This window comes from Clytia hemisphaerica, unplaced genomic scaffold (assembly GCF_902728285.1).
Source record: "Clytia hemisphaerica strain Z4C2 unplaced genomic scaffold, Clytia hemisphaerica genome assembly, whole genome shotgun sequence".
NCBI classification, from domain to species: domain Eukaryota; kingdom Metazoa; phylum Cnidaria; class Hydrozoa; order Leptothecata; family Clytiidae; genus Clytia; species Clytia hemisphaerica.
Window position 1 is genome coordinate 3,574 of NW_027103275.1, and position 24,654 is coordinate 28,227.

General features: G+C 36.9%; 2 protein-coding genes across 2 annotated transcripts; one reads left to right on the forward strand and one right to left on the reverse strand.

The window, feature by feature from the left end:
• Window positions 1-11,300: 11,300 nt before the first annotated feature.
• LOC136802321 (uncharacterized) lies at window positions 11,301-12,981 on the reverse strand. Its single transcript, XM_067059042.1, has 3 exons — window positions 12,896-12,981; window positions 11,729-12,639; window positions 11,301-11,308 (listed from the first exon to the last, which is right to left on the reverse strand). Exons 1-3 carry the CDS (start codon window positions 12,979-12,981, stop codon window positions 11,301-11,303), a joined length of 1,005 nt encoding a protein of 334 aa, XP_066915143.1.
• Window positions 12,982-21,339: 8,358 nt separating this feature from the next.
• Window positions 21,340-23,951, forward strand: LOC136802330 (uncharacterized). Its single transcript, XM_067059054.1, has 2 exons — window positions 21,340-21,520; window positions 22,399-23,951. The coding sequence occupies exons 1-2, from the start codon at window positions 21,340-21,342 to the stop codon at window positions 23,949-23,951; spliced, it is 1,734 nt and encodes a 577-aa protein (XP_066915155.1).
• Window positions 23,952-24,654: the final 703 nt, after the last annotated feature.

Genomic DNA, 24,654 nt, shown 5'->3' on the forward strand with positions numbered 1-24,654 from the left:
ATAATAATCGTTGATGGTGAAGTTGTCTGTAATGCTAAAGCCACCAATTTCGTTGAATCGTTTCAGCTTATGCAGATTTTGCATTATCCGTTCTTTTCCCTCCATACTTTTTAAGATCAAATTGATTGGACGCCATTGTGGCCCTTTTCTGTTTTGTCCAATGCGATGGCGGGACGGTTTGATATCTTGGACGCTAATGTTACCTAGTATACCTTCAATATCTATTTTGTCTTGTTCCTGTTGTTCCTCTTTCGTATCTACCTCTAATTCCACCTTCCCATGTATAATAATGTTTCGTTTTCTTGATTCGATGTCTCTTTCTTCATTCTTATTTTCTTGTTGGTGTTCCCTCACTGCTGATTTAAAATTATCCTTGTGTTTCTTAGTTATTTCAGCGTATGTTTTTTCTGATGTTTTTTTCTATGTATTTCGTCGTTTGCTTTATTTCTTCTTTTATAATCTGCTTGGTTTTTATTTCAAAGTCAGCCATCTTATTGGTTATCGTTCTTAAGGCTGCGGTTCTTGGCTAGCTGGTTTTTTATCTTTTTAATGACATCATTTAATGACTGCATCATGTGATACAAGTTCTCACCTATTTTACTCATTAGAGATTGTGTTATCCGCACGCAATTCTGACATAGATATTGTTCGTTATAAGTGTTGGCAAACATTTGCAGCTGGTAAAGTGTACCATGCGGTAGCAGTTTCGGCATTTTGGACGGTTTTGGTCATTGTCATCTGAGCAGGAGGCGAGAGTGCATGTTTGGTTTTGTTTAGCTTCTTCAAATGGTTGTTTTTCTTGCTTTTTGTCGGTTTTTTTGTTCATGTTTTTGATTTTGCTAGATTTCAACTATTTTTGAAGAACTACACAAAATCCGTGTTGACTAACTGACGTCAAATAAAAACTGACGTTTCTTATTTTCTAAGTCTTTTTTAAAAACACCAAAAAACAAAATCGACTGTAAAAAACGACTGTTCACCACGATAGTTAAACGTAAAAGAACTTATTAACGAATTTTTACTAAAAATAATAATTTTGACAACAAAAATTTTATTTCATAGTTTTTGTATTTCACGAATAAAACTTTAATATTTACAATCAAAATTTTTACGTCTTCCTACTGGCGAATATCAGTCTTTTGCATGTGGAACACATTCTTCGCTGAGATCACAATGTCGACGTTTAACACACCATTTACACAAGATATAATCATCAATTCTGTGTTCGTCTTTTACTGTTTTGACTTTACCGTCTTGATAAGTGACTTGATAAGTGTTTTTATCGATAACTCTGATCAAAGCATTGTCTTCAGGTCGACGTCTAATGATTTTAGACATTTTATTGCAATGCAATTCTGTGCTTTTTTCAGTCTCTTCTTCTCAGTGTTTTTCAGGTTTTTGTCTTTTGTTTGTCACTCCTTTTTTCAGCCCCATGTGTCTTATCTTTTTTTTCCAACTAGTTTATCGTGTATTTAATTAGGGCAATTATCAATAATTATGTCTCGCAGGCATCACTTTTTTATTACCTCTAGGGAATAGAAGTATTTTTTAATTAATTTCATATACTTTATAAAAAAAACATTTTCAAACACACTTCTGACCTTCGAGGGGTAAACATTTCTCCAAGTCAGAAATCAATTCCTGTGCGGAAAAACGTTCTTGCGGACATCGTAAGTAGCGGACAATCGTATACCTAGCAGTGAGCAATCACTGTTATTTTGGTGCGGAAAACCTCTTAGGTGGAGTCATTCATTTGACTCCCCCTCTAAGAGTTTAACTCTTAGTTAAAGAAAAGAAAGGGTAAGCCATTAACTTGACCATCCCTCTAGAGTTCTATCTCTAGGAAAATTACTAAAGCTAAAGGGAAGGTCATTCATTTGACCTCCCCTCTAGAGTTCACCTCTAGGAAATCTACTCAAGCTACTGTCTGGAAACCTTTTTCACTTCGAGACACGATTAGCGTGATCTCAGCTGCGTTAATCACTTAAGTGTTGAAGCGGCAATACTAACTCGTCTTTTTCTGAAAGTTTGATCCGTGACATCAACTAATCACCCAAAAGTGATACGTTGACTCACTTGTTCAGTCTGGAAATTTAGATCATCATTAACTTATCATATATTATTTATATTATAATTATCTATCTACCACACTTATTTCCACTTTATATTTTAATCTTAAAAATGCTGAAACCTCCTTACCTGAACCCCAACCGCTACCAAATCAACGCAACCGACCATTGCCCACAGCACCAAAATAAAAACCAACAAAACACCGAACCTACAATGTTTTTTTCCAAATACATTAAGACGAATCTCGTAAAGACCACTGAACTATTCCGAACTTTCCAAAACGCCCTCCCTTATGCAAAACTAAAACCCACCCTCAAGATAATCGTAAGGACTCTCTAAGGTACTTCTAAGAAAACTGGCAGACCATCATATGGAATGCTCCCTCACCAAAAACTTCATCGACCATTATCTTATTGCCTCATGAAAGTTAGCAAGAAACCGATCTCGAGACATCTCAAACACCATAAACAATACCATAAACACTGAATTATCCACATAGAACGTACCTAACGGCACAATCGTCTTCATCATCAACCTCAGACCTGAAAACAAACACACTCAACAAAAAGATTCCCATAAACACCAGATCACCTACGTTAAACATACGATCCTTTATCCAACTACATCTTTCGTTGCAAAAGCTGCCACTCCTTCAAACATAACACCTGTGAAGAGAAAATCTGCACTGGATGCCACAAAAAAGATTGCATCAGATTAAACTGCCCTAACGACAAGAACAAAAAATGTCTTAACTGCCAAGGCAACCACAGCACGTACTATAGAGGTTGCCCACCGTATAGGGAAGAAATGGAAAAGGCCTATGTCGCCTATGCCGAACGTAAAGAATCGAAACAAAACAAAAAAATCAAAGAATTATCCTTAGCCATTAACGAATTCTTCAGAAACAAGCAAAACTTCATATGCAACATTACAAAGATCACCCAACAAACGACCAACATCACCAAAATTCTCAAACTTTAACAAGTCTTGAGGAAAAAATCAAAATGTTAGAAGAAGAAAATAAATCTCTCAAGGAAAAAAAACAAAGAGCTACAGTACCAAGTAAATAAAATCAACATCCTTGACAACAGGCTTATCCTAGCAGAAACAAAAATCCAAGAATCACCAGTGAATGACCTACCTGAAACTCTAATGACCCTATCAATAGCTTTGTGGAGTCTCTCGAGAAACTGCAACGACGAAACCAAAACGTCTAATAAACTAAAAACATACCTCTCAACCTTATTCAACAGAAACATTGACATCCCAAAACTAGACCAGCTGATGGCTAGTTGTGGTTTCACAAAAAAAACATCTAAGACCAGAACCATGTCAACCTGAAAACAGAATCTCTTAACGGCCAAGACCAACAATATGATTATTACAATTCTCCATCTAAATATACAAGGAATCCAATCCAAATTACATCAACTACAGGATCTGATACAAACCAAAAAATCCAGACTTTATCTCTATCCAGGAAACCTTCCTCTCAAAAAACAGACTTAAAATAAACTTCAAAGGCTACACCTTAAAAGACTTTCGTAGACCTCTTAAATGCCATGGAGGCATCATCCTAGCCTACAGAGATAGCATCAAACATTCCAAATCTGAGAAAATTGTCACCAAAAAGAACAACGAATATATCATCTCTAAATTCATACACGATGATAAACCACCTTGAGCTAATCTCATTATATAACCCAAGCTCCAATAATATTGATATTCTAGAAATCTCCAAACTCCTAACAGACACCTCCATATCATAGTTGGAGATTTGAATTGCAAGCATCAAACTTGGGGAGATCAATCACATAACGCTGGAGGAATAAAACTTCACAAGCTTATACAGAAGGAAAACATCTCTCACACCTTTCATGACAAGCCAACTTACAGGAGCCACACTCCTCCTCATACAGATAGTCAGTGGCGTCACTAGGGTGTCGCTCCTGAAGACTCAGCGACACCCTTTTTTGACAAACAAAAGTTTTTGAAAGACAAGAAATAAAAAGCGCTGGTAAGAGGACGACGCGCGGCGACTAGCGCTCGTACGGATACGCGCGGCGTGCGGCTTTTTTAGAAAATCACGTCGCCTTCAATGGGCGGTTTTCAATTGGCGGCGATGTTTTAAATTGGCGGAGATATTTAGATTTTAATAAATTTACGGCACCGAATCAAAATTCAGTATTGCGATTCCTTAGCTTAGTAGAGCTCGGTAGAAATGAAGACAGCTCCGGGACCGTAAATAAGAAATTTTCTTCACTTGGACTTCATCGCTGCACAAAAACAATGACACGGCTACCGACTTAATATTTTTGCTATCTTTGTTAAATTGTTAGCAGAACAAAAGAGGTCTCGTCGGGACCGTAAATTATAATTATTTTNCAAATCTGAGAAAATTGTCACCAAAAAGAACAACGAATATATCATCTCTAAATTCATACACGATGATAAACCACTTGAGCTAATCTCATTATATAACCCAAGCTCCAATAATATTGATATTCTAGAAATCTCCAAACTCCTAACAGACACCTCCATCATAGTTGGAGATTTGAATTGCAAGCATCAAACTTGGGGAGATCAATCACATAACGCTGGAGGAATAAAACTTCACAACCTTATACAGAAGGAAAACATCTCTCACACCTTTCATGACAAGCCAACTTACAGGAGCCACACTCCTCCTCATACAGATAGTGTCATTGACATAGCTCTGTGGAGATCTCAACACAGATACATCAAATCTGTCACACCTCTAATTTTGGATGACATAGGTAGTGATCACCTACCTCTTCTGTTCAATATCGATGCCAATCTGTCCAAACCTAAATACACCAAATCAATACCACTGTATCATCAAGTTAACTGGCCAGAAGCAAATCAGAAAATATCTGATATTGATAGAACAGACCTCTCAAGACAAGGAATCTTAAACCTCATCAACACTCTTGAAAGCACAATAATCAATATCCAAAATAAAATTCCTTTCAAAAAAATCACAACCAGCAATCAAGGTATATCTAAAGCAATTAGAGAAAAGATTAAAGAAAAACGTAGATTGATCAAGATCCATAAACGAACCAGAAACCCATCAGACAAAAGAAATGTTAATAGACTGACAAAAGAAATAAAAAAGGACATCAAACAATCAGAACAAAAAAAACTTCAAAAACAAATAAACGAAGTAGAGTCTGGAGACCCAAAAAAAGCTTGGAAGAACTTCAACAACATCTTCAAGAAGAAGAAAACACCTCTAATAAGTGAAATCTTAGATCCATCTGATAATTCAACAAAAACTTCTGAAAAAGATATAGCTGAAGTCTTCAAAACAAGTCAATCCAACATCTTTAAAGGAAATCCTGTCTCTGATCAAATCCATGAAGACAGAGTCAATAGATGGTTTGACTCACTCAGAAACAACCATAGACCCATCCAGATATATATTGAAAAAGCTGAAATCAAGAAAAAAATTACCAAACTCAAGAACAAAAAAGCACCTGGTCCTGATGGAGTCACAAACATCATAATCAAATATCTTGAACCATCTATTACTGATCTACTATACATTATCTTCAACGCCTGCTATAACTATGGTTTTTTTCCAGACAACTGGAAAATAGCCAAAATCAAAATGCTTCACAAGAAAGAGAATAAGCTCGATCCTTCCAACTACCGCCCAATATCTCTCCTAAACCAATTTGGGAAAATCTTTGAATCACTTATTGCTGACATTATTAGATTCTGGGCAGAAGATAATAACAAATTAGATCTAATACAAGCAGGATTCAGAAACAAAAGATCCACCAACGACCAACTGTACACTGTCTCCCAATTCTGTTTTGAAGGGTTCAACAGGAAAAAGCAAACAGACACAATCTTCATAGACTTTGAAAAAGCCTTTGACAAAGTGTGGCACAAAGGACTCTTGTACAAACTTAAAGCTCTGGGAATGCCTGATGAAGACCTATTTATCATAAAAAAAGCTTCCTTGAAGACAGAAGTTGTTACATCCAAAATGGCAAAGAGAAAAGTGATACATTCACACCTGAAAACGGTGTTCCTCAAGGTAGTCTTAGCCCACTCCTTTTCATTTTGTTTGTTGTTGACATTCCAACCCATAACAAAGTCAAACAAACTAAGTTTGCTGATGATCTGGCACTCATGGCACAGGTCAGCAAAGGAAAAAGACGAAAGAACATAAACACAGCTAACAAAGATCTCCAAAAACTTCTCAGCGACATCAACAAGTGGTGTTTGAAGTGGAGAATGAAGATCAACGTCAAAAAAACAATCTTACTACGTGTCTCCAAGGGCATACCTATTATTACCAACTACACAATAGACAATCAACCCATCACATCTAAACTGGAATGTAAATTCTTAGGTATGACCCTCGACTCCACTCTAAGCTTGAACTCTCATTTATCCAAGAAGATAGAACAAGCTCACTCTAAACTAGATTATCTGATCAAGATGAATAACCTCAACTTTAGTATGAAGGCTAAAAGAAAGGCATATATCCAACTTATCAGACCCATTCTAGAATATGGATCAGCAATGCTGTGCACTCTTTCAAAAGTCAACGAATCAAAACTTGAGATCTTCCAGAACAAGTGTTTGAGATTAGTCACAAACTCCTCCAAATACACTAGAATCCAAACACTCCAGGACAAGAGCAACATTAAACCATTATGCAAAAGGATTAAAGATCTTGCCAAATCTTGGTTGACCCAAGCTAAGTCCAACGATAAAAACAGTGTTTCTCTGATTCGTGAAGTCTACTTCAATGGTTAAGACTCACTCTTTTTCTACGGTACAAATATCGTCGACGAAGTTTCTGCAAAACTCGTTGAAAAGTTCATCTTACAAAGGCTGTAGATCACAAAGATATTTAATTACCCTACAGATGTTAAAAGTACAAAAACTAATAATTTGAAACGCTAAAGTTGATCGGATTTATATTTATCCCTAAATTTGACCTTCACTGCACTTCTGACGGGGCCCGGGGCGTAAGCCCCGCCTTTGGCGGGACTTACGGGTGTAACTAACAAAATAATAAAATCCCACACCAAACAAAAAACGCGTAAAAAAAAAAAGAAAAAAAGAAAAGAAAAAGGAAACAACAACAACAACATAACATGAGCCTTTGATATGAATTGGAAGAAAGGATCCAACTAGTGATTAAGTAATCCTAAAAGAGGGATTAACTAGAATCACGCAGTTCCGATTGGTTGGTCTCAAAAAAGGGACTAACAAGGACTAGGTAAAGAACTACTGGAGTCCCAAAAGAGGATCAAGTAAGACTAGATTTCTCAAGCTAGTCCCGGACCAAGAAACGAACGTGGAACAATAAAGACTAGGAGGTAATCTGGAAGAAACAAAGATCTTAGAGAGAAACCAGGCTCCTAAAGAGAAACCCGATATCGGATTACTCTTGTGTTTTGCATATAAATTCGTAAGTAAGGATGCTACTTCTTCAAATAAGTTTAAAACCGGCGGGAGAAACACGATGTATGAATGCGACGATTGTGTAGTGTCACTCACTTTCTGTAGTGTCACTCACTTTCTGTAGTGTCACTCACTTTCGGCATTGCTGGAGGTGTTAAAAATGTGCCAGCTCTGTCACTATCTCACTACTCAAAGGACTCAAAGATTCAAATTCAGTTGAGAACAAAAGCCTGAAAATGTTATAGTGTATGGTGATAGCATGCTTAACAACATTGAGGGCAATAGACAGGTACGAGCCGGGAAGTATCTTAACCATTTGGTGGACTAACTTTCTTGGGGTTTTTCTTGTCCCTTATGGTAATAAGAATATTTTAAGCTTCTCGGCCACCTGAATTTCTCACCCGGGTATCCATAATGGTGGATTTTTGGTCATGTGACCCCTGTAGGCAAAACTGAAAATTCTTCCAACCCAAATATAGGCTTATCATAGCTTTTAAACATATCAAAACTTTATGTGCTCCTAGAAAAGGCATTAAAAATTGTTTGTGCAAATTTTCAATAGGTTTTCAGTAAAAATGTGTATTTTACAGACCAGAGTACAATTTCCTTTGCGCGAAAAAAGATCTTTTTTCTCTCAAAATTGGCCTTTTAGTCTGAAATGAATGAGTGAAATGTTTCCCAATAAAGTTTAGAGAGCCAATCACTTCTTCCTAATCTCACTCAGAGGGGTACTTAGCAACAAAAGGGCTAAATGTGTCCGGTCAGCACTTTATAAGTATGATTTACGGTAAGACATGATCCCGAAAACGGTGAAATTTCCAAACAATTAATGAAAAATCCTCTCATTGCATCTTAACATTAAACGAGAACCTTCTGTTCTTTAGATTGACTAATGCAAAGAATTATGAATAATGTAAATCGTTACAGTGTGTATTTTACAGACCAGATTTAAGTGCTTCTAGGAGCTTGTGTTGTCCTAAAACGCTTTGGATTACTACAGAAATATCCGAACTTACTGAGTTTAATCCGTCAAAATGCGCTAATTCCTTTATCTTTATTATTCATGCATGTAACGAGATTTAGAGGGCTTAGAATCTGTGATGTCTGTAGGGCCACAAAACTTCGGCATAATATGGCTTCGAGAGGCGGTAAGCCTGGGCCATTGTAATGAAAGCCTAGTGATAGAGCTATATTTGTGATCTTGCTTTGGGCTATTCTGGTAACTGTTACAATTATAAGAGGCATATAATGGCCCAATGCATCATTGTATATCCGCTTTAACTACAAGAATGCAACACAACACCTTCAGCTAGTAGAAGAAGCCAGACTCAGGGAATTTTAACTAAAAACGCTTTCAAGAAGTTATTGCCACATAAAATAATGCTTCCCTTTTCCTCTTAAGCTACATGTCAAAATTATCTTTTTTTCTTACAAAAATCTAAGTATAATATTAAGAGAAAGCTTGATTTTAAAATTCTTATTTGTTTCAGACAAGGCTTACTGATGGTGATTCCATTTTCCTTTCCCCTCATGAGGTTTTAAGGTTTTATTTTTAATCATCTAGTTTATGTGGCTTCGTCAGAACATGAACATATGAACGACTGGACATCCTTCTCCTTCGTATTTTCGTAGAAAGCACTGCTACCCTCGTTGTCGCCTCGTTAAAACATAAAATTAAACAATAAATCTTGATGATCTACCTTGGCAATACCTCGCTAACAACGTCAAAACCTCTACCAAAGTCTCTATTGTTCTACTCTTCTCAAGTCTTAATCATAACAAAGATAACAGATGCGAAATCATCGTCATTTGTCAAAACTCCGACTAATATTTCTAAATTTTGACTCGAAAGTATGAAATAATATTGAGTATATAGGATCAAGAGTATAGGATTCAAATTATGATATTCTTATGATACAGGCTCTCAACTTTGGCATACTTTTTTCAAGTCAATAAAAAAACTAATTGGAATGACAAAAGTTATTCAAAAGTATACACGCAGTTGAAATTCTCCATTTCAGCGTATAAAAAAATTGAAAATAATCATTTTGTGACTTAAGAGTAGCCGTATGCGCAGCGTCGCACGCACCGTGTCCCAATCCAGCAAATCGCTATACATCTAAAAAACCCTAAAGCTTATAAAGCTTGGTTCCCACTGGGCGATAAGAAGCGACAGAAAGTGAGGGAAAATATATTTTTTCAATTTTCAATGGAAACATGGCGATAACTTCTGTCGCTTTCTATCGCTTTCCATCGCTTTCTATCGCCAGAATAAAAAGATGAAAAAGTTTTCATATTTATCGTTTTCTATCACCTAACATAAAAGAGTTCCGACAATTTTTGAACATAGATTCTTAAAGTTATGATTTTTTTCGTAAAAAAAAATTCAAAACAAAAGTGTGTGATATGAGAGTTTCTCTTGATTTTGTTCTGCAACGAATAAAAATATTAACAGACATGACCAAACGACAGCTTACTACACAAGAGTATGAAGAAGTAAGCGAGGCCGTTCGATTATATCCCTGTCTATATGACAAGTCCAAAAAAGAGTATAAGGACAACACTGTCACTGAAAATGCATGGAAGGAGGTTTCAAAAAGCTTAAGCTTCATAGAAAATGGTAAGTGCTTTTTTCATATGAGATTCATATTAATATTAAACTAAAGAAACGATTTTAGAGATTATCATTCTAATGTCACTGCTGTACTTTATTTGATGCAAAATTGTGTCAAAACAAGAATACTTTTCCTTCTCCAGAAAAAAAGGCAAAGAATGCGTTCGAGAACATGAAGAAGAATTACTCGAAAAAGAAGGGCAACCTGAAAAGTGCACGATCTCAATCAGGGAATAACCGAGAACCTGTGGACAAAGCGTTAGCTGAATACAGCAAGTGGAAGTTCTGTGCATGGTTAGACGAGTTCCTACAACCTCGAACATCTAAATCTTCAGTCGACAACTATTCGAGCCAACAATATGCGTATCATGAAGAGGAAGAGCAAAGCCAATTAGAAGAAGAGCTTCCGGATAAACCTGTTGAAAAATTTTGCTGTTTGTGATCTGACCCCACATTGATCCATGGCAAAATCAATTTTCGGATTAAGTTTTATCTTGTTTTTACTGAAGCTGTCATATGGTCGAAATTACTGTTGATCCTCCTTGTCCCTTTATTAATGACGAAAGCGGAGGTGAAAGTGGAGGTGAAAGCGACAACGAAAGAAACATCCTCGAAGATTCGAATTTTTCAATGTCGCCTGGACTAGCACCTACCATTACAAATCACGCCAATAAGCCATCAGTCCTACCGAAGCCATTAACTCAGCAGAAAGCAGCATTGCCAAAACCAAATCCTCCCATAGAAAACTGGCACAAGAAAAGGGAAAAGAAAATGAATACGAAAAAACAAAAGTTGACATTTTTAAAAAGCATGAGCACGAGGATGGAGTCACGTGATCGAGAAAAGGCAAAAAAGCCATTGCCCCAAAATGACGCAGAAGATCGATTCGTCGCTACAGTTGCAGATGACTTGCGTCAGCTTCCTCAATTGGAAAAATTGATGGCCAAGAATGAGAATTATTCAAATACCAAATTATGGTTCTACAAAATCAAAATCAAAATGTAAATCTGCGACAGGCATCAATGCAAAGAGAAATTCAAACTCATCACAATGTTTTACGTAGCCCTGGAAATGGACAGTACTCTAACTCGGCTCCTTTAATAGCTAAGTTCAGAAACCCTGAGGATGCTACATTTAACAACAAACCCTGCTGTACCAAATGATTTCAAAGCCCTAAAAGAGGAAATTTTTCTTTCAATGGTTTAACACCTACTCAGAATTACCGAAACCCCGAAAATGTCACCTTCATATTCTCCCTCCCCCTCGTACCCACCACCCAGTAGCTTATGGAAACTCGACCCTTGACCAGCAATATCAACAATAGTTTTGTAGACTAGCAAACCTTATTTATTTTGTATCATAATCATGGTTAGTATAAAGACAGAAATTTACACAAAATTTTCTAATTGTCTTCAGTACTATAAGATGTCCTTGTAACGTAATGTTCTTGCCAGCTTACACTGCCCTCCTCACTGTTGACAAAAGATAGAAGGTCGCCTCTCATTTTTATTGCTTGGTTAGAATACCTTGATCCTTTCACTCGATTTATCGGTACTAACCCTCTACTTTCGCATTGCACTTTTTTCCACTCACCTTCTTTCAATTTTCCTGTACTATCATAGGAATCGACAAAACCACTAGGGCAATACGAGGCATTGTCAGTGATGCGTAAATAATTATGGAGGCTCAAGCAAGCCAAAACATAATTCTCGACATTTTCAACTTTTGCTCTGATCGGTGAATATAGAATCCTCCGTCTTGCTGAATGAATTCCAAAAGCATTTTCAATGGTTCTTCTTGCACGAGACAAGCGGTAATTGAAAATGCGCTGCTCTTTTGTAAGCTTTCCGGGATACGGTCTCATCAACCAAGTTTTCAGCGGAAATATTTCATCCTCGACCAAAAAATATGGTAGTGGATCAAAATTACAGCTCTTATACTTTGACGGGTCTGGTGTTCCCAAAGCACCATTTTCGATCAACTCTCCTATTTTGGATTTTGACAACACACCACTGTCATTGTTACTCCCATAATGCCCAAGGTAAAAAAGGGTGAGACAGTAATTGCTGTCACAAATGGCTAGCAAAACAATACTGTAAAAATCCTTGTAATTATAATAGTATGTACCCGTCATTTTGGGACATTCTATTCTGATATGTTTCCCATCCAGTGCCCCGATGCAGTGAGGGAAGTTCCAAGTCTCTTCGAAACCATTTGCTATATTGAGCCACTCCTCTTCTGTTGTCAGGGTTTTCAAGTAGGGGTCTCGCAAGGCATGAAAGATTGCAAGGGATGTTTCGGAGACTATTTTGCTGACAGTTGATCTACCGATACGATAACTGAAGCTTAACGACTGTCGACCTTCACCTGTTGCCAAGAAACGTAGGGTTAGAGCAAGCCTTTGAGGAGCAGAGATGGGTGCTCGAAAATTTATTTTCTGCTTTGTGATGTATGGTCCGACTAGACTCAAATGTTGGAATCGATCTGGTGACATTCGCATATACCTAAAAATTGTAAGAATTTTCTTTAGAGAATTCTCATTATGAACTTCTAAAGCTCCTATACTTATAAATAACGTTTCATTACAATACACACTAGACTATGAATATCCAAGCGAACTATCTAGGCCTTTATATAAAGAAAATTCAGGATAAAAATAAACACTTACTTGAAAAAGTATTCTCTGTCTCCCTGTCGCAATTCACGAAGCTAATTGTTAAACGCACCTTGCCTTTCACGTTCTCTGAAAATTTTTCGAACCCAAAACCGATGTTTTTTTTTCGTTTTTCTTCATCGATTAAAATATATGCAAGAATGGCTAAGTCTTCTTCCTCTGATGAATCCATCTTTATTCGTTTGATTTCTTTCTGCTCGTAGTTTAAATTTTTCTCTTCTAATTTTTCAAAAACATCTGTTTTTCATATTTCCATCGCTTGCTATCGCTTTCTATCGCTTTCTATCGCCCAGTGGGAACCAAGCTTAACGGAAGAAAGATAATTGCCGATTGATGATAAGATTTTGATTTTATAAAAGAAAGGAGAAAAAAGTTCAACACCATGAAGAGGAGGTTTTGGAGAGCTTCGTTAGATTTTCGAAAACTTTACAAAACGTTGTAAGCTATCAAGCTATCTATCAATATAATGGAAGATAGACGTCCACTTATGATTTATCCCATGTGAAGGCGCAGTAGTGTACCAAGTATTGACCGTCGTCCTATACGGACTAACTCCAACTTGGGCTGTGTTTCACTTAATGAAAGTAAATGCTACTTTTCTAGGACTAACCCATACCATGTGAGGGTCGTTGGGTGGACAGAAACTCTACAGGCCGTTCAGCGACTGTGCGACAAATCTGTGTTAGTGTCTAGCAAGCATGAAAGAAATAAAAACTTTGGGGCTTGTTCTTTTTAAGGAAAATAATTCAAAGTCTGACGTCTCGCGCATACATGGTTATCCAGGCTTAGTGGTCTCAAAGCCAGACTAATTTCATCAGAATTTTATGCTTCGGTAGCTACACAGTTCTGGAAGTTTTAAGCACTCCTCGAAGTCTCAAAGACAGGCTACACAGATTTCTCGTTACATGCATGAATAATAAAGACATAGGAATGAGAGGATTTTAACGGATTATACTCAGTAAAATTCTCCAGCTCGGGTTTTTCCGTGGTAAGTCTAAACATTTTAGGGCAAGATAACCACTTAGAAGCACTTAATTCTGGTCTGTAAAATACACACAACGATTTATATGTATTTTTAATTCTTTGCATGTGTCAAACTAAGGAATAAGGTTCAACTTTGTTTAATGTCGAGATACAATGAGAGACTTTGTCAAATCTTTGAGTAATAACTTGGAAATTTAACCGTTTTTGGGATCAAATCTTACCAAAAAATCATGCTTATAAAGTGCTGACCAGACACATTTAGCCCTTATATATTCCCCAAGTACCTGAGTATAATATAAAGAATCGAGTGGCTCTAAACCTTGTTGGGAAACATTTCACTCATTCATTTCAGACTAAAAGGCCAATTTTGAGAGAAAAAGATCTTTTTTCGACGGTAAGGAAATTGTACTCTGGTCTGTAAAATACACATTTTTACTGAAAACTTATTGAAAATTTGCACATAATGTTTTGATATGTTTAAAAGCATATTTCTTGAGATATTACTAAAAGAATTGCCTCACTCCATGAAAGCCCGCCTACAACAGCAGCCAAACCTCAGAAAACGAAAGTGATTTATATCCCGAGATAGGAAAGTTATATCGATTGATATATGATAAGCCTATATTTGGGTTGGAAGAATTTTTAGTTTTGCCTACGGGGGTCACATGACCAAAAATCCGCCATTATGGATACCCAGGTGGCCCAGAAGCTTAAAATATTCTTATTACCATAAGGAACAAGAAAAACCCCAAGAACGCTAGTCCACCAAATGGATAAGATACTTCCCGGCTCGTACCTGTCTACAATGGGCTCTGCTTAAAAAATCACCAAAATATCTCATCGTTCATGTAGGGAGAAATGACATCACGTCTAGTTGCAACACCGTAGAAAACTTGCAATCCATCCGAAGTATCGTGTCTGAAATCAGCCCTTCAACGGAATTGATTTTTTCACAAGTATTGATTAGAGATGACAAACCCAACTCTCGAAATCTAGTCAATGGAGTAAACAAAAAAATTGAGACATTCTATGAATAATATAACCTCCATTTTGCAACACACGAAACCATAAATTGAAATATGTTAGCCAAAAAGGTGGGGGGCATCCGAGGGTCTAAAATCTCGAAATCCTATTAAATTTTCGGCAAAATCCCGAAATCCCGTTAAGACTATTGTTAAATCCCGGTCCCGTAAGAAAAAAGTTGAAAATTATAGAATCATTTGACGTCAGTTTATTTAATTTCACGTAAAAATGCCTCCTAAGAACGAAGAACTGAAAATTTGAAAAAAAGGTTTCGTTCAAGCACAGTATCTATATCTAATATAATAATAATATAATCTATAGAGAAACAGAAAAAATACAAAGTCAGGTAAAATAATCTATGTCTATATCATAATATCTGCAATACCAATTATTCACTAAAGGAACGTGACTAAGCCTACTGAAATTAATCTATGTATGCTTAAAAATGATGTTTTTTCCGTCGCAAGTAAATACAGATGAACTCTAAACCATTCTTATGCAATAATTAGAGGCGTTGAAGGCGTTAAAATACTTTGACGATCGAGGAAAAATAGAAAAGCTTTGAAAAAGATAATATATAAATATGTGAAATCTGAATGAATATCTAGAAAAATATGAAGTCGGAAAAATAAATATAAAAATTGGTTTAAAATAATTTAAGATATAAAATGATTGTTGATATTTATAGCCCTCCCAAATCGTGACTGTCGACCAACTAAAAAAGTGTCTGAGAATCGAGGGTGGTAATATTCTCATTTGCATTTTCCCCAACCGCAAGCGAGTCAAGATCATCTGTAATGTCATCAATTTCGTCATCGCTTGCCGTGTCATACTCATCGTCCCTTTCTTCTTCATACTCGATTTCTATATTCTCGTGGTCTCCTGTATCCACTGTTGGGTCTTGTCTAATCATTTCATATGGTTTGGTTTTATTTGCCATTTCATTCATTGCAGCATCTGAGCTGTATAAATAATGTGGAAGGCTACCAGTTTTACACATGGTCGTCTCCTGACGAACAGTGCACTGACGAACAGCTCTCCCATAAGTAGAAGCCCACAAGGAAGATCTTCTTCTTTCACCTTTTCAATTTTATGTTGCTGAATCTTTTTGGGGAGCAAGGGCATGATTTTTTTGAAAAGACATTGCATTTTCGACAGGAGGGTACCAGCTGCCTTTTCGATTAGTAAAGTAGTATGCAGCCCAGGGAAATTTTGTTTTAAAAGATTATTTAATCCTTGTCATAAAAGATCTCGAATATTGTAATTGACTCATCAACACTTGCTTGACACGTGTTGTCGAATGGAAATGTTCGATGTATAAAGTCATCATACTTAGAAGATTTGCTTCGGAATAGCTTCTCAAAGTTAAGAAATTGGAGAGGCGTTTCAGGGACTATTTTGTAAGCTCAAGAGAGACTCGTGATTTTTTCGAAATGAAACCATGACAACCGTTTAAGGATTTGGGTAACTTGGTACTAGTATCGTTTTTACGGATGTCGTTTTCGAAGCTTTTGATAATTGTTAAGGATTTACCAACCATTTCTGTAGCTTCTGATAGCGATCTTAACTTGTAACTCCCTAAGAGAGAATAAAAATTATGAAAAACTTCATAAAGTCGATGATGAGACATCGTAGAGATTCAAGCACTAATTTTCACTCTCATATGTAAACATATCCCATTGATAAATCTGCGGTAGTTTTAGAATAAACTCAACTTGAGCAAATGACATGCAAAAGTAGTAGTCGTAAAAAAGGGTACCTTTCTTTTCATGGATTAAAAAAGCATTCGTTGGGTAGCTGATTGATTACAGTAATCTAGCGGTCTCTTTCACAGTCGAAGCAACCTTTATGGAAGATGTACGTGAATCACAAATGTAAATAACAAGACCAAATTCTACACACATCCCTGTAGGCTGAAACAGCTCACAATAAACTGACTTGCCATCTATATTGCCCTCTCTACCATTGCCAATAATGGTTGAAACTCCTTTGTGAGAATTCCATAAACATAGCTGATGCTTTTCTGGAACAGACATCAAGATTCCATTTAAAAAATATATATAAGGCTTGTTCTAAATGTGTAGTTTTTTTGAAAGACAAAACGGTATCACTTGTAAATACCGTAATCCCGAGAAATATCTGCTTGATTACCGTTTTCCCTTTAGTTTTAAGGGTGAAATCCCGGTATCGGTGGAGGGCTCCAATCCCGTTTTCTCGTCACATATTCTTGCAAATCCCGAAATACCGCTCATAAATAGGCCCGATCCCGTTATCTAGGATCCCCCCCCCAAAAAAAAAGAAACTTCATCTTAATGGTGCAGGAGTATCAAATTTTGCTCAAAATTTGAAAAAGTTTATTGCTGGAAATTGTTGTTGTTGAAATAATGGCACTTCTCGGGTAACTTAATGCATGTCCCAAAAATGCATTAATTTTTCCGCCTCAGTTCCAGTCCCTAAACCATAACAAACTATACATTTTTGGAAGCGTTTTTGAATGTAGAATACCGTATTCGGTGTAACTTAAATTCTTTCTCAGCAGAATTTGAGTTTTTTTAAGAAAACGAATAGGCATGCACCTCTCAAAACCAAATTTCTTAGAGCCAATAATAAACCACATATCACTAAAGACCTCAGAAAAGCCATCATAAAGCAAGCACATCTTAAAAATTTAGCAATAGAACTCGATAAATTTGAGGATTGGTTGAGCTACATGTTTTTTTTTTATAAGCATAACGCTTATAAGCATATGAAGGCTCAGATTTGCAGAATTCCTAAGCATAACATGAGCATATATGTCAGCCTAAAATATTTTTCAAGTGGTAATTTTTATCTGTTTTTGTTTCATTTTTAACTGGTTTGGTAGAGGTCAAGTAAAAAATAAGACATTCCACGGCTAGCTACATTCCACTGCTCCCAAAATCTGAACAAATTTTTTACAAAATTTCTGAAATTTCATTAAAAAACTTTGCTCGGGGTGAATCATAGAGCATAATTCTTAAGCATATAATAAGCATAAACTATGCCTGGATGCTTTGAGAACTTAAGCATACACGAGCCTGACCAAGGGGCGTACACTTGCTTATAAAAAAAAAAACATGTATCGGCGTCAAAGAAATTTGGTTGTAAAGATGAATAAGATAGATTCCCAGATAGACTAAAACTGGCTGATATTATTCCCAGTTTCATGAAAGGCTCTTTGACAGATAAAACAAATTACAGACCCATTAGTCTTCTCCCTGTTGTCTCAAAAATTTTCGAGCGTCCATGAACAGACCAGCTAAATTCTTTTCTTGAGCCATTGTTTTCAAAATTATTATGCGGATTTTGAAAAGACCACAGCACACAGCATGCCATTATCAACTCACTGAGAAACTGGCAGACATCTCTTGCTGACAAACAAAAGGTGGGAGCTGTATTGATTGATCTGTCAAAGGCCTTCGACTGTCTACCCCATGATCTTTTGCTGGCAAAGTTGTCAGCCTATGATCTTGTGGAAAAAAGCTTAAAACTTATGCATAACTACCTATGCAATAGAAGGCACAGAGTCCGTATAGGCTCACACTTAAGTTCATGGCTTGATGTTTTATTAGGTGTTCCCCAAGGTTCTATCCTTGGACCACTGCTTTTCAATATTTTTATTAATGATCTATTTTATTTGATCAAGGAAATCTCAAATTTTGCTGATGATAATACTTTGTCTTCTTCAGGTGATACCATTGATGATGTAAATCATGATCTTTTCTAGAAACTGAACATAATTTTAGAATGGTTCAAGCATAACTCTATGGTTGCAAACCCTTCTAAATTTCAGCTTATTTATCCTGGCACTTTGAATGCCAGCTCGTCCTTTCGCATAGGTAACGTCAAGATTGACAGTGTGGAGATTGTTAAACTCTTAGGCGTCAAGATAGATAGCAATCTTTCCTTTATCCCACATGTCACTAGGCTAAATCAAATCAAAAATTAAGAGCGCTAAGACGAATAAGAACTTTTTTGTCTGAAGAACAAAAAAGACTTCTTATCAATGCCTATATTCTTTCGCCATTTAACTATTGCCCATTGGTCTGGATGTTCTGTGGGAAAGGGGGTAGCAACCAAATTAGTAAGTGCCATCATAAGGCACTTACAGTTATGAAAAATTCTTGGTTAGATTACAAAGATCTGTTGACTGATTGTAATGTTGAAAATATACATGTAAGAAATCTCAAACTTCTACTCATTGAGGTCTTTAAATCCATTCATCACCTCGGACCTCCAATTATGCATGATATATTCCAAACGAAACAATCAGTCTACAAACTTTTTTTTTTTTTCACGTGGAGGTGGGATATATTTTCAAAAACCTGAAAAGACCTGTACGATAAACTGAAAAGTAACCTAAAAGACGTGTAGCACTGCTACACACAAAAATAATATATAAAAATTTTTACATCGAAATATATATAAAAGAAAAAAAAAAGTTAATGATTCGTGAAAAAGACTCAGAGACGCTTGGACAAAATACTGTGTCCTGTTCTGGGGTCCGTATGGGACTCACAGAGCGACTACCACGAAAACACAAATGTATCGATTTAATGAGTGAAAAATTTATTTTTCTTGTTAACCAAGACATTGTCTCGGAATAGTTTGAATGTTTCTTTTCTGCTATCATAGACGCAAGCCGTCGAATGGCCACATTCACGGCCATAACCACCAGTCGCCGAGAAAACCAATGGCGTGAGTGATCCGTGCTCAATTTCCATTACACGACTGTTGTAGTGTCGTTTTCGTTTTCGTTTAGGATGTAACAGCGTTGAGGTTCCAAGGAGAGGTACCTTTTGGCGAGTGGGTTGAAAACCCTTATATCAAAAAATGCCTTTTGGCCCGTCACCCAGAATCCTCGTGCTGAAACATCTAAACGAGCTTCGTCTGATTTCACTGACGACTTCGGGAGGTTTTCGACTCCCACCAATGATTGGAGGGGTGGCTCGATCTGAACGTCATGGCAAACTTGTTTCATGGACATTGCGAAGAAGTTTCTCAGCTTGTTATGACGGAGCGAGATAAAACCACCTTTCTTACACGAGAGAGCGTGATCCAACGAGAACGGTGAACCGCACTCACAACTTGATGGTGTTCGAGGAAGCTGCCAGCCATAACGAATACGAATGAGATCTTGGAAGCATTGTTTAGATAGGTGGTATCCCTCGCTCTCCAATGGTAGTGTTGATAACCAAGATGAAGCGCCATGTTCTTGGTTCAACAGCAGCAACTTCCTTTGTTGTTCGTTGAGAAGGGGGCCAAGAGTTTGTAAAGACTCGTTGACTTTGTCGATCTTTAGTTTTCGAATTGCCAACTTCTTCTTGGTTAGACCAGGATCGTCAGTGTATTTACGGGTTTGAGACTTTATTGCGTCACTAAGATGTGACGTAATTTGTCGAGAGTTGGCGTACTCGATCACACATTGCTCTTCGAAGATCGGGATAGCAAGTCCACCATATTTGGTAGGTAAAGATATTAACTTTCTCTCTACCTCGTTGAGATGGACTCCACCAGTGATTGATGGAATGAACTGGTGAAGGATGATCTGATCAATTCTTCTCAGGTGTTTGGAGATGTCTGGTATCGTCCTCATAATGAAAGTTAGCTTATGACGAAACCCAGAGGTGAAGCCAGCGTACGCAGCGTGCGGTTCGATTTTGCCGATCTCTGCGAGAAGGAGTAGTTCGTTACACAGGATGTCGATTTTTTCTGTAACATATTCATCTCGGAAGGTTGTTGAGCCGATGACTGCACCAAGGTGGCGTTTCCCCTCTGTCGTGATGTTGATTTGTGTTGACGCGAAGGCTTGTTGGGCAATTGTTAGCTATTTTGGTTTCACAATTAGCCAACACTTTCTTGGTTGAGGATGGTATCCAAATTTAGGTCCAAGACGACACAAGGCATTCCACCATTTCACTAGGTTTTGAATAGACCCTGCAGCCGAGAAGTCATCAGCATAGGCTTCGGATTTCGTTTGAATTCCTGGCAGGTTGTCGGTGATCTCCAGCACCATCAGAAGAAGTGGAATGGCTGCAATTGCATACACAGCCATTGCGATTGGGTCACCTTGGGTCGTGCCTTCGTTGGAGGAAATTTCGACTCCCCCAATGACGAACATCCGTGATGGTTTGGTGTAGCTATTTTCTACGTATACACCAATTTCCGATTAGGAGGGTCTTGTAAAAAATCACGAAAAAAACTTCGAGTAAACAAACAAATAACCTGAAAACAGAAATGATCGTTTTTTGCCTGCCACGCTACAGCTCTAAAAGGTGACGTTTCCCATCGTTTCTTTCGAGCGGAGCGTGTCAATAGCGAAATCCACATCTAGTAACAGGTAGCAAACCAACAATCACAACACACTTTGGCACTTGGAGAATTTTTACCGAATTCTTCTCTTCCTGCTAGTCTTCCTGTGTCTATCTGAATAAAAAAACTTTGAATCATTATGGCTTTCACTTGTGTGGTAAAGGGCTGCTCTAATGGCAGCTATGGCCTGAATATGTGGAAACGTCGTGTGTGTGAGTTGGAGGAGCACAATAAAGAAATACATGAGCTTTGTGGATGTGAGCCTCCATACAAGCTTTACCCACTTCCCACTGAAAGGAAAAATTATGAACTGAGGATGAAATGGATCAAGATGATCAATCGTTCTGATGAAAAAGGGGGATTTTATAATCCAAGTAAGTATTAAAAAAGAACAGAGTTATTTTTACAAACTTGTTTGTGTGTAAACCGTACCACAGTTTGGAAGACCGTAGCTACAGCTGTCTGTGTATATGCCAGAAAAGGTATGTATGCCAGAAAAGGTATGTATGCCCAGAGATACCGTGAGATCAGGTAACTTTATACATAGCCCTCAAATGATTGACCTGGCTGGTTATTAAAATACAAAATTAAAACAAAAATATGGTAGAGCGAGTAGTAGAGCTGCGTAGTCAATTTGTTTTGAATTGAAATTTTTCTCTTTTGATTGCCTTGGAGTTTTTACAAGATGCTTAACTGATTGGTTATTTTTAAACAATAGGGAAGTTTTTTTCAAAAATGTATATGAAATCTAAGATTGCTACATTTACATATTATTTTCAAGAATTATACCTCAAAAAATTTTTTGTTCAAATGCAAGAATAGACATAGTAGAAGAAATTATGGATAGAAATCAATATGGAAACTCAAGTTAGCTGGATCAGCATTAACCGAACAGTAAAGTTACTTTAAATCACTCAAATATTGGTCGGTTAATTTCTTAAAATCCCAAAATTTTCAGTTTGGTGATTTTTATTTCTCGTTGATTTTAACCGATAACTGAAGCCAATAACATGTCCAGCTGCATGCCAAAAAAAACATTTTTAATCTGGATCTGGGATGTACAGTACGTATGTTTTATTAGTAAAGTACAATAAAAATTCAGCATGGCTGACTGGCTGAAAACTGATTATTTTAGTTTTACTTGTATAAAACATTAAATATCACAGCTATTTTTAAACTTTTATAATATAATTCCAGTATCACTCATAGCACTCAGTATCACTAATAGTTTATAATAGATATATTTATACAGTGATTCAATTTAAAGGTAAAGATGGTCGTGTTTGTTCCACCCATTTCAAAGATGGAAAGCCCACCGATGATAACCCTATACCAATTTGTTTGATGGGGTATGATGGGGTGGAAAAGAGAGTTGCCGAAATACTACAATCCTCCTCATCAGTTGCCACGTTAAACTCTAATGCCAGAAAGCGAAAATCTTCTCCCCTACCCCCACCAGCACCACCACCCCCACCACCACCACCACCACCCCAGCCAGCACTGTTACCAGTCTTTTCCTCATTGCCTACCAAGTCAAAAGGATCCTCTGCAAAACAGAAACCTCTGATGTCATCCATCATCAAAATAAGTTATCCGTCTGTTGCCGATTCAAGTACACCCATCCAACCTGCTGAATCAACACCAACAGCAGTAACAACTTCAACAAACAACTTGATTGATGAAAATTCAATTGAAACATCGCCAACACAAACAACAACAACAACCTCAACAAATTCATTTGATTTCACAGTCACAAAAAAGACACCAAAAATCATTCGGAAAATCAACAAGTCAATGCATTCAAGTGTTAGAAGATCCAAGATGAAGACAAGGAAGGAAACTATTGCTGTTGCTAGTGGGACCTTTACAAAGCCTTTGTCTGAAACCTTGTTAAAGAATGATAAAAAATGCCTCTTTTACACCAATCTATCGTCACTAAAAATATTTTATAAAATCCATGACAATGTCAAAGAATTTGTAAGATCAAGATTTTACTCCAAAAGACAAACAAACCATTTTGTTATCCCAAAATTTCACACACCCAAAAAACCTGGTCCTAGTAGAAAGCTTACTTCAAGTGATGAGTTGCTTTTGACGCTGATGAAATTAAGACTTGGTTTACTCTTTGAAGATCTAGGGGACCGATTTGGCGTTTCAAAGAGCTGTGCTTCAAAAATTTTTCAAAGTTGGATAAGAGCTTTATCCTTATGTCTTTCCTCATTAATATATCAACCTGAAGAAGAAAATATATTGAACACCACCCCAGAAAGATTTAGAGGCTTCTACAGACTAAATGGTATAATAGATTGCACAGAAATTTTCATTGAAACACCAAAAAGTCTGGAATTGCAGAGTGCGACTTGGAGTGAATATAAGCACCACAACACCGTCAAAATTCTCATCAGTGTTTTACCAAATTCAATGATAAGTTATGTTTCTGAACCCTACACAGGAAGGATATCGGATAAGGCAATTGTTAATGGAACTGAGTTTTTGGACACCCTTCCAACTTATTGTAGCTTGATGGCGGACAAAGGATTTAACATTGAGCAAGAATGTGCTTACAAAAGCATTTACCTCATTGTGCCACCAGGCAGACGTGGTACGTCACAAATGACAGAGGCACAACTAAAAAAAACATCGAAAATTGCGAAAGCTAGAATTCTTGTTGAACAAGTTATTCGAAGAGTCAAAACTTTTCGAATTCTCTCAAATGAAGTTCAAATAACTTTGCTGCCTCAATTAAACGACATTGTCATTGTTTGCTGTGCAATTTCCAATTTGAAGAAGCCAATAATGAAATGAAATGACACAGAAAGATTTCTTTTTTGGATGCTTTTTTTTTTGATTTACTCAAATGTGGTCTTTTGATTTAAAAACAGTTTTTTACCAGTTGTATATGCAAGCCATCATACATTCCTATACATTAGAGGATTTATATTTTTATTTATATTTTTCAATAAATTGGCAAACATTTTATTTTAAAAGTTCAAATTTTTGCAGTTTTTCCAAAAAAATTTATTGCTGTAAATAGTTCCTTTTTGATGTTTTATGTGCAGTCAAAATTTTAGGGTCGACTGAATAATTATGGATTATTAACCGAAAAGCCGGTCTCTCTGGCAAAATATCGACCGAGTTCGCGACGTATTGGAACGAGCGAAGCGAGGTCAAATACGAGCGAACAAGGTCGATATTTTGCCAGAGAAACCGGCTTCTGAGGTTAATAATCCATTTATAGCCCTGCAAAAATAAAGTAATAAAAGTAATTAACATTTTAATGATGTCAATTTCATAACTGGTCACTATGGAGAAATATTGACCGGCCACGTGACATTAATCATCCAATCAGTTTTCTTAAAAATGATTGACAGTTGTATTGCAGGGCTATAAAAGACAGTATTAAATTATCAGATTTTGGTCATCAAAAGAAGATGAGATAGCACACCATAGTGAATCTAAAGATAGACATCACTTTCTCTATTTGCCCGAGTTTCAGTCCCAGAAAATG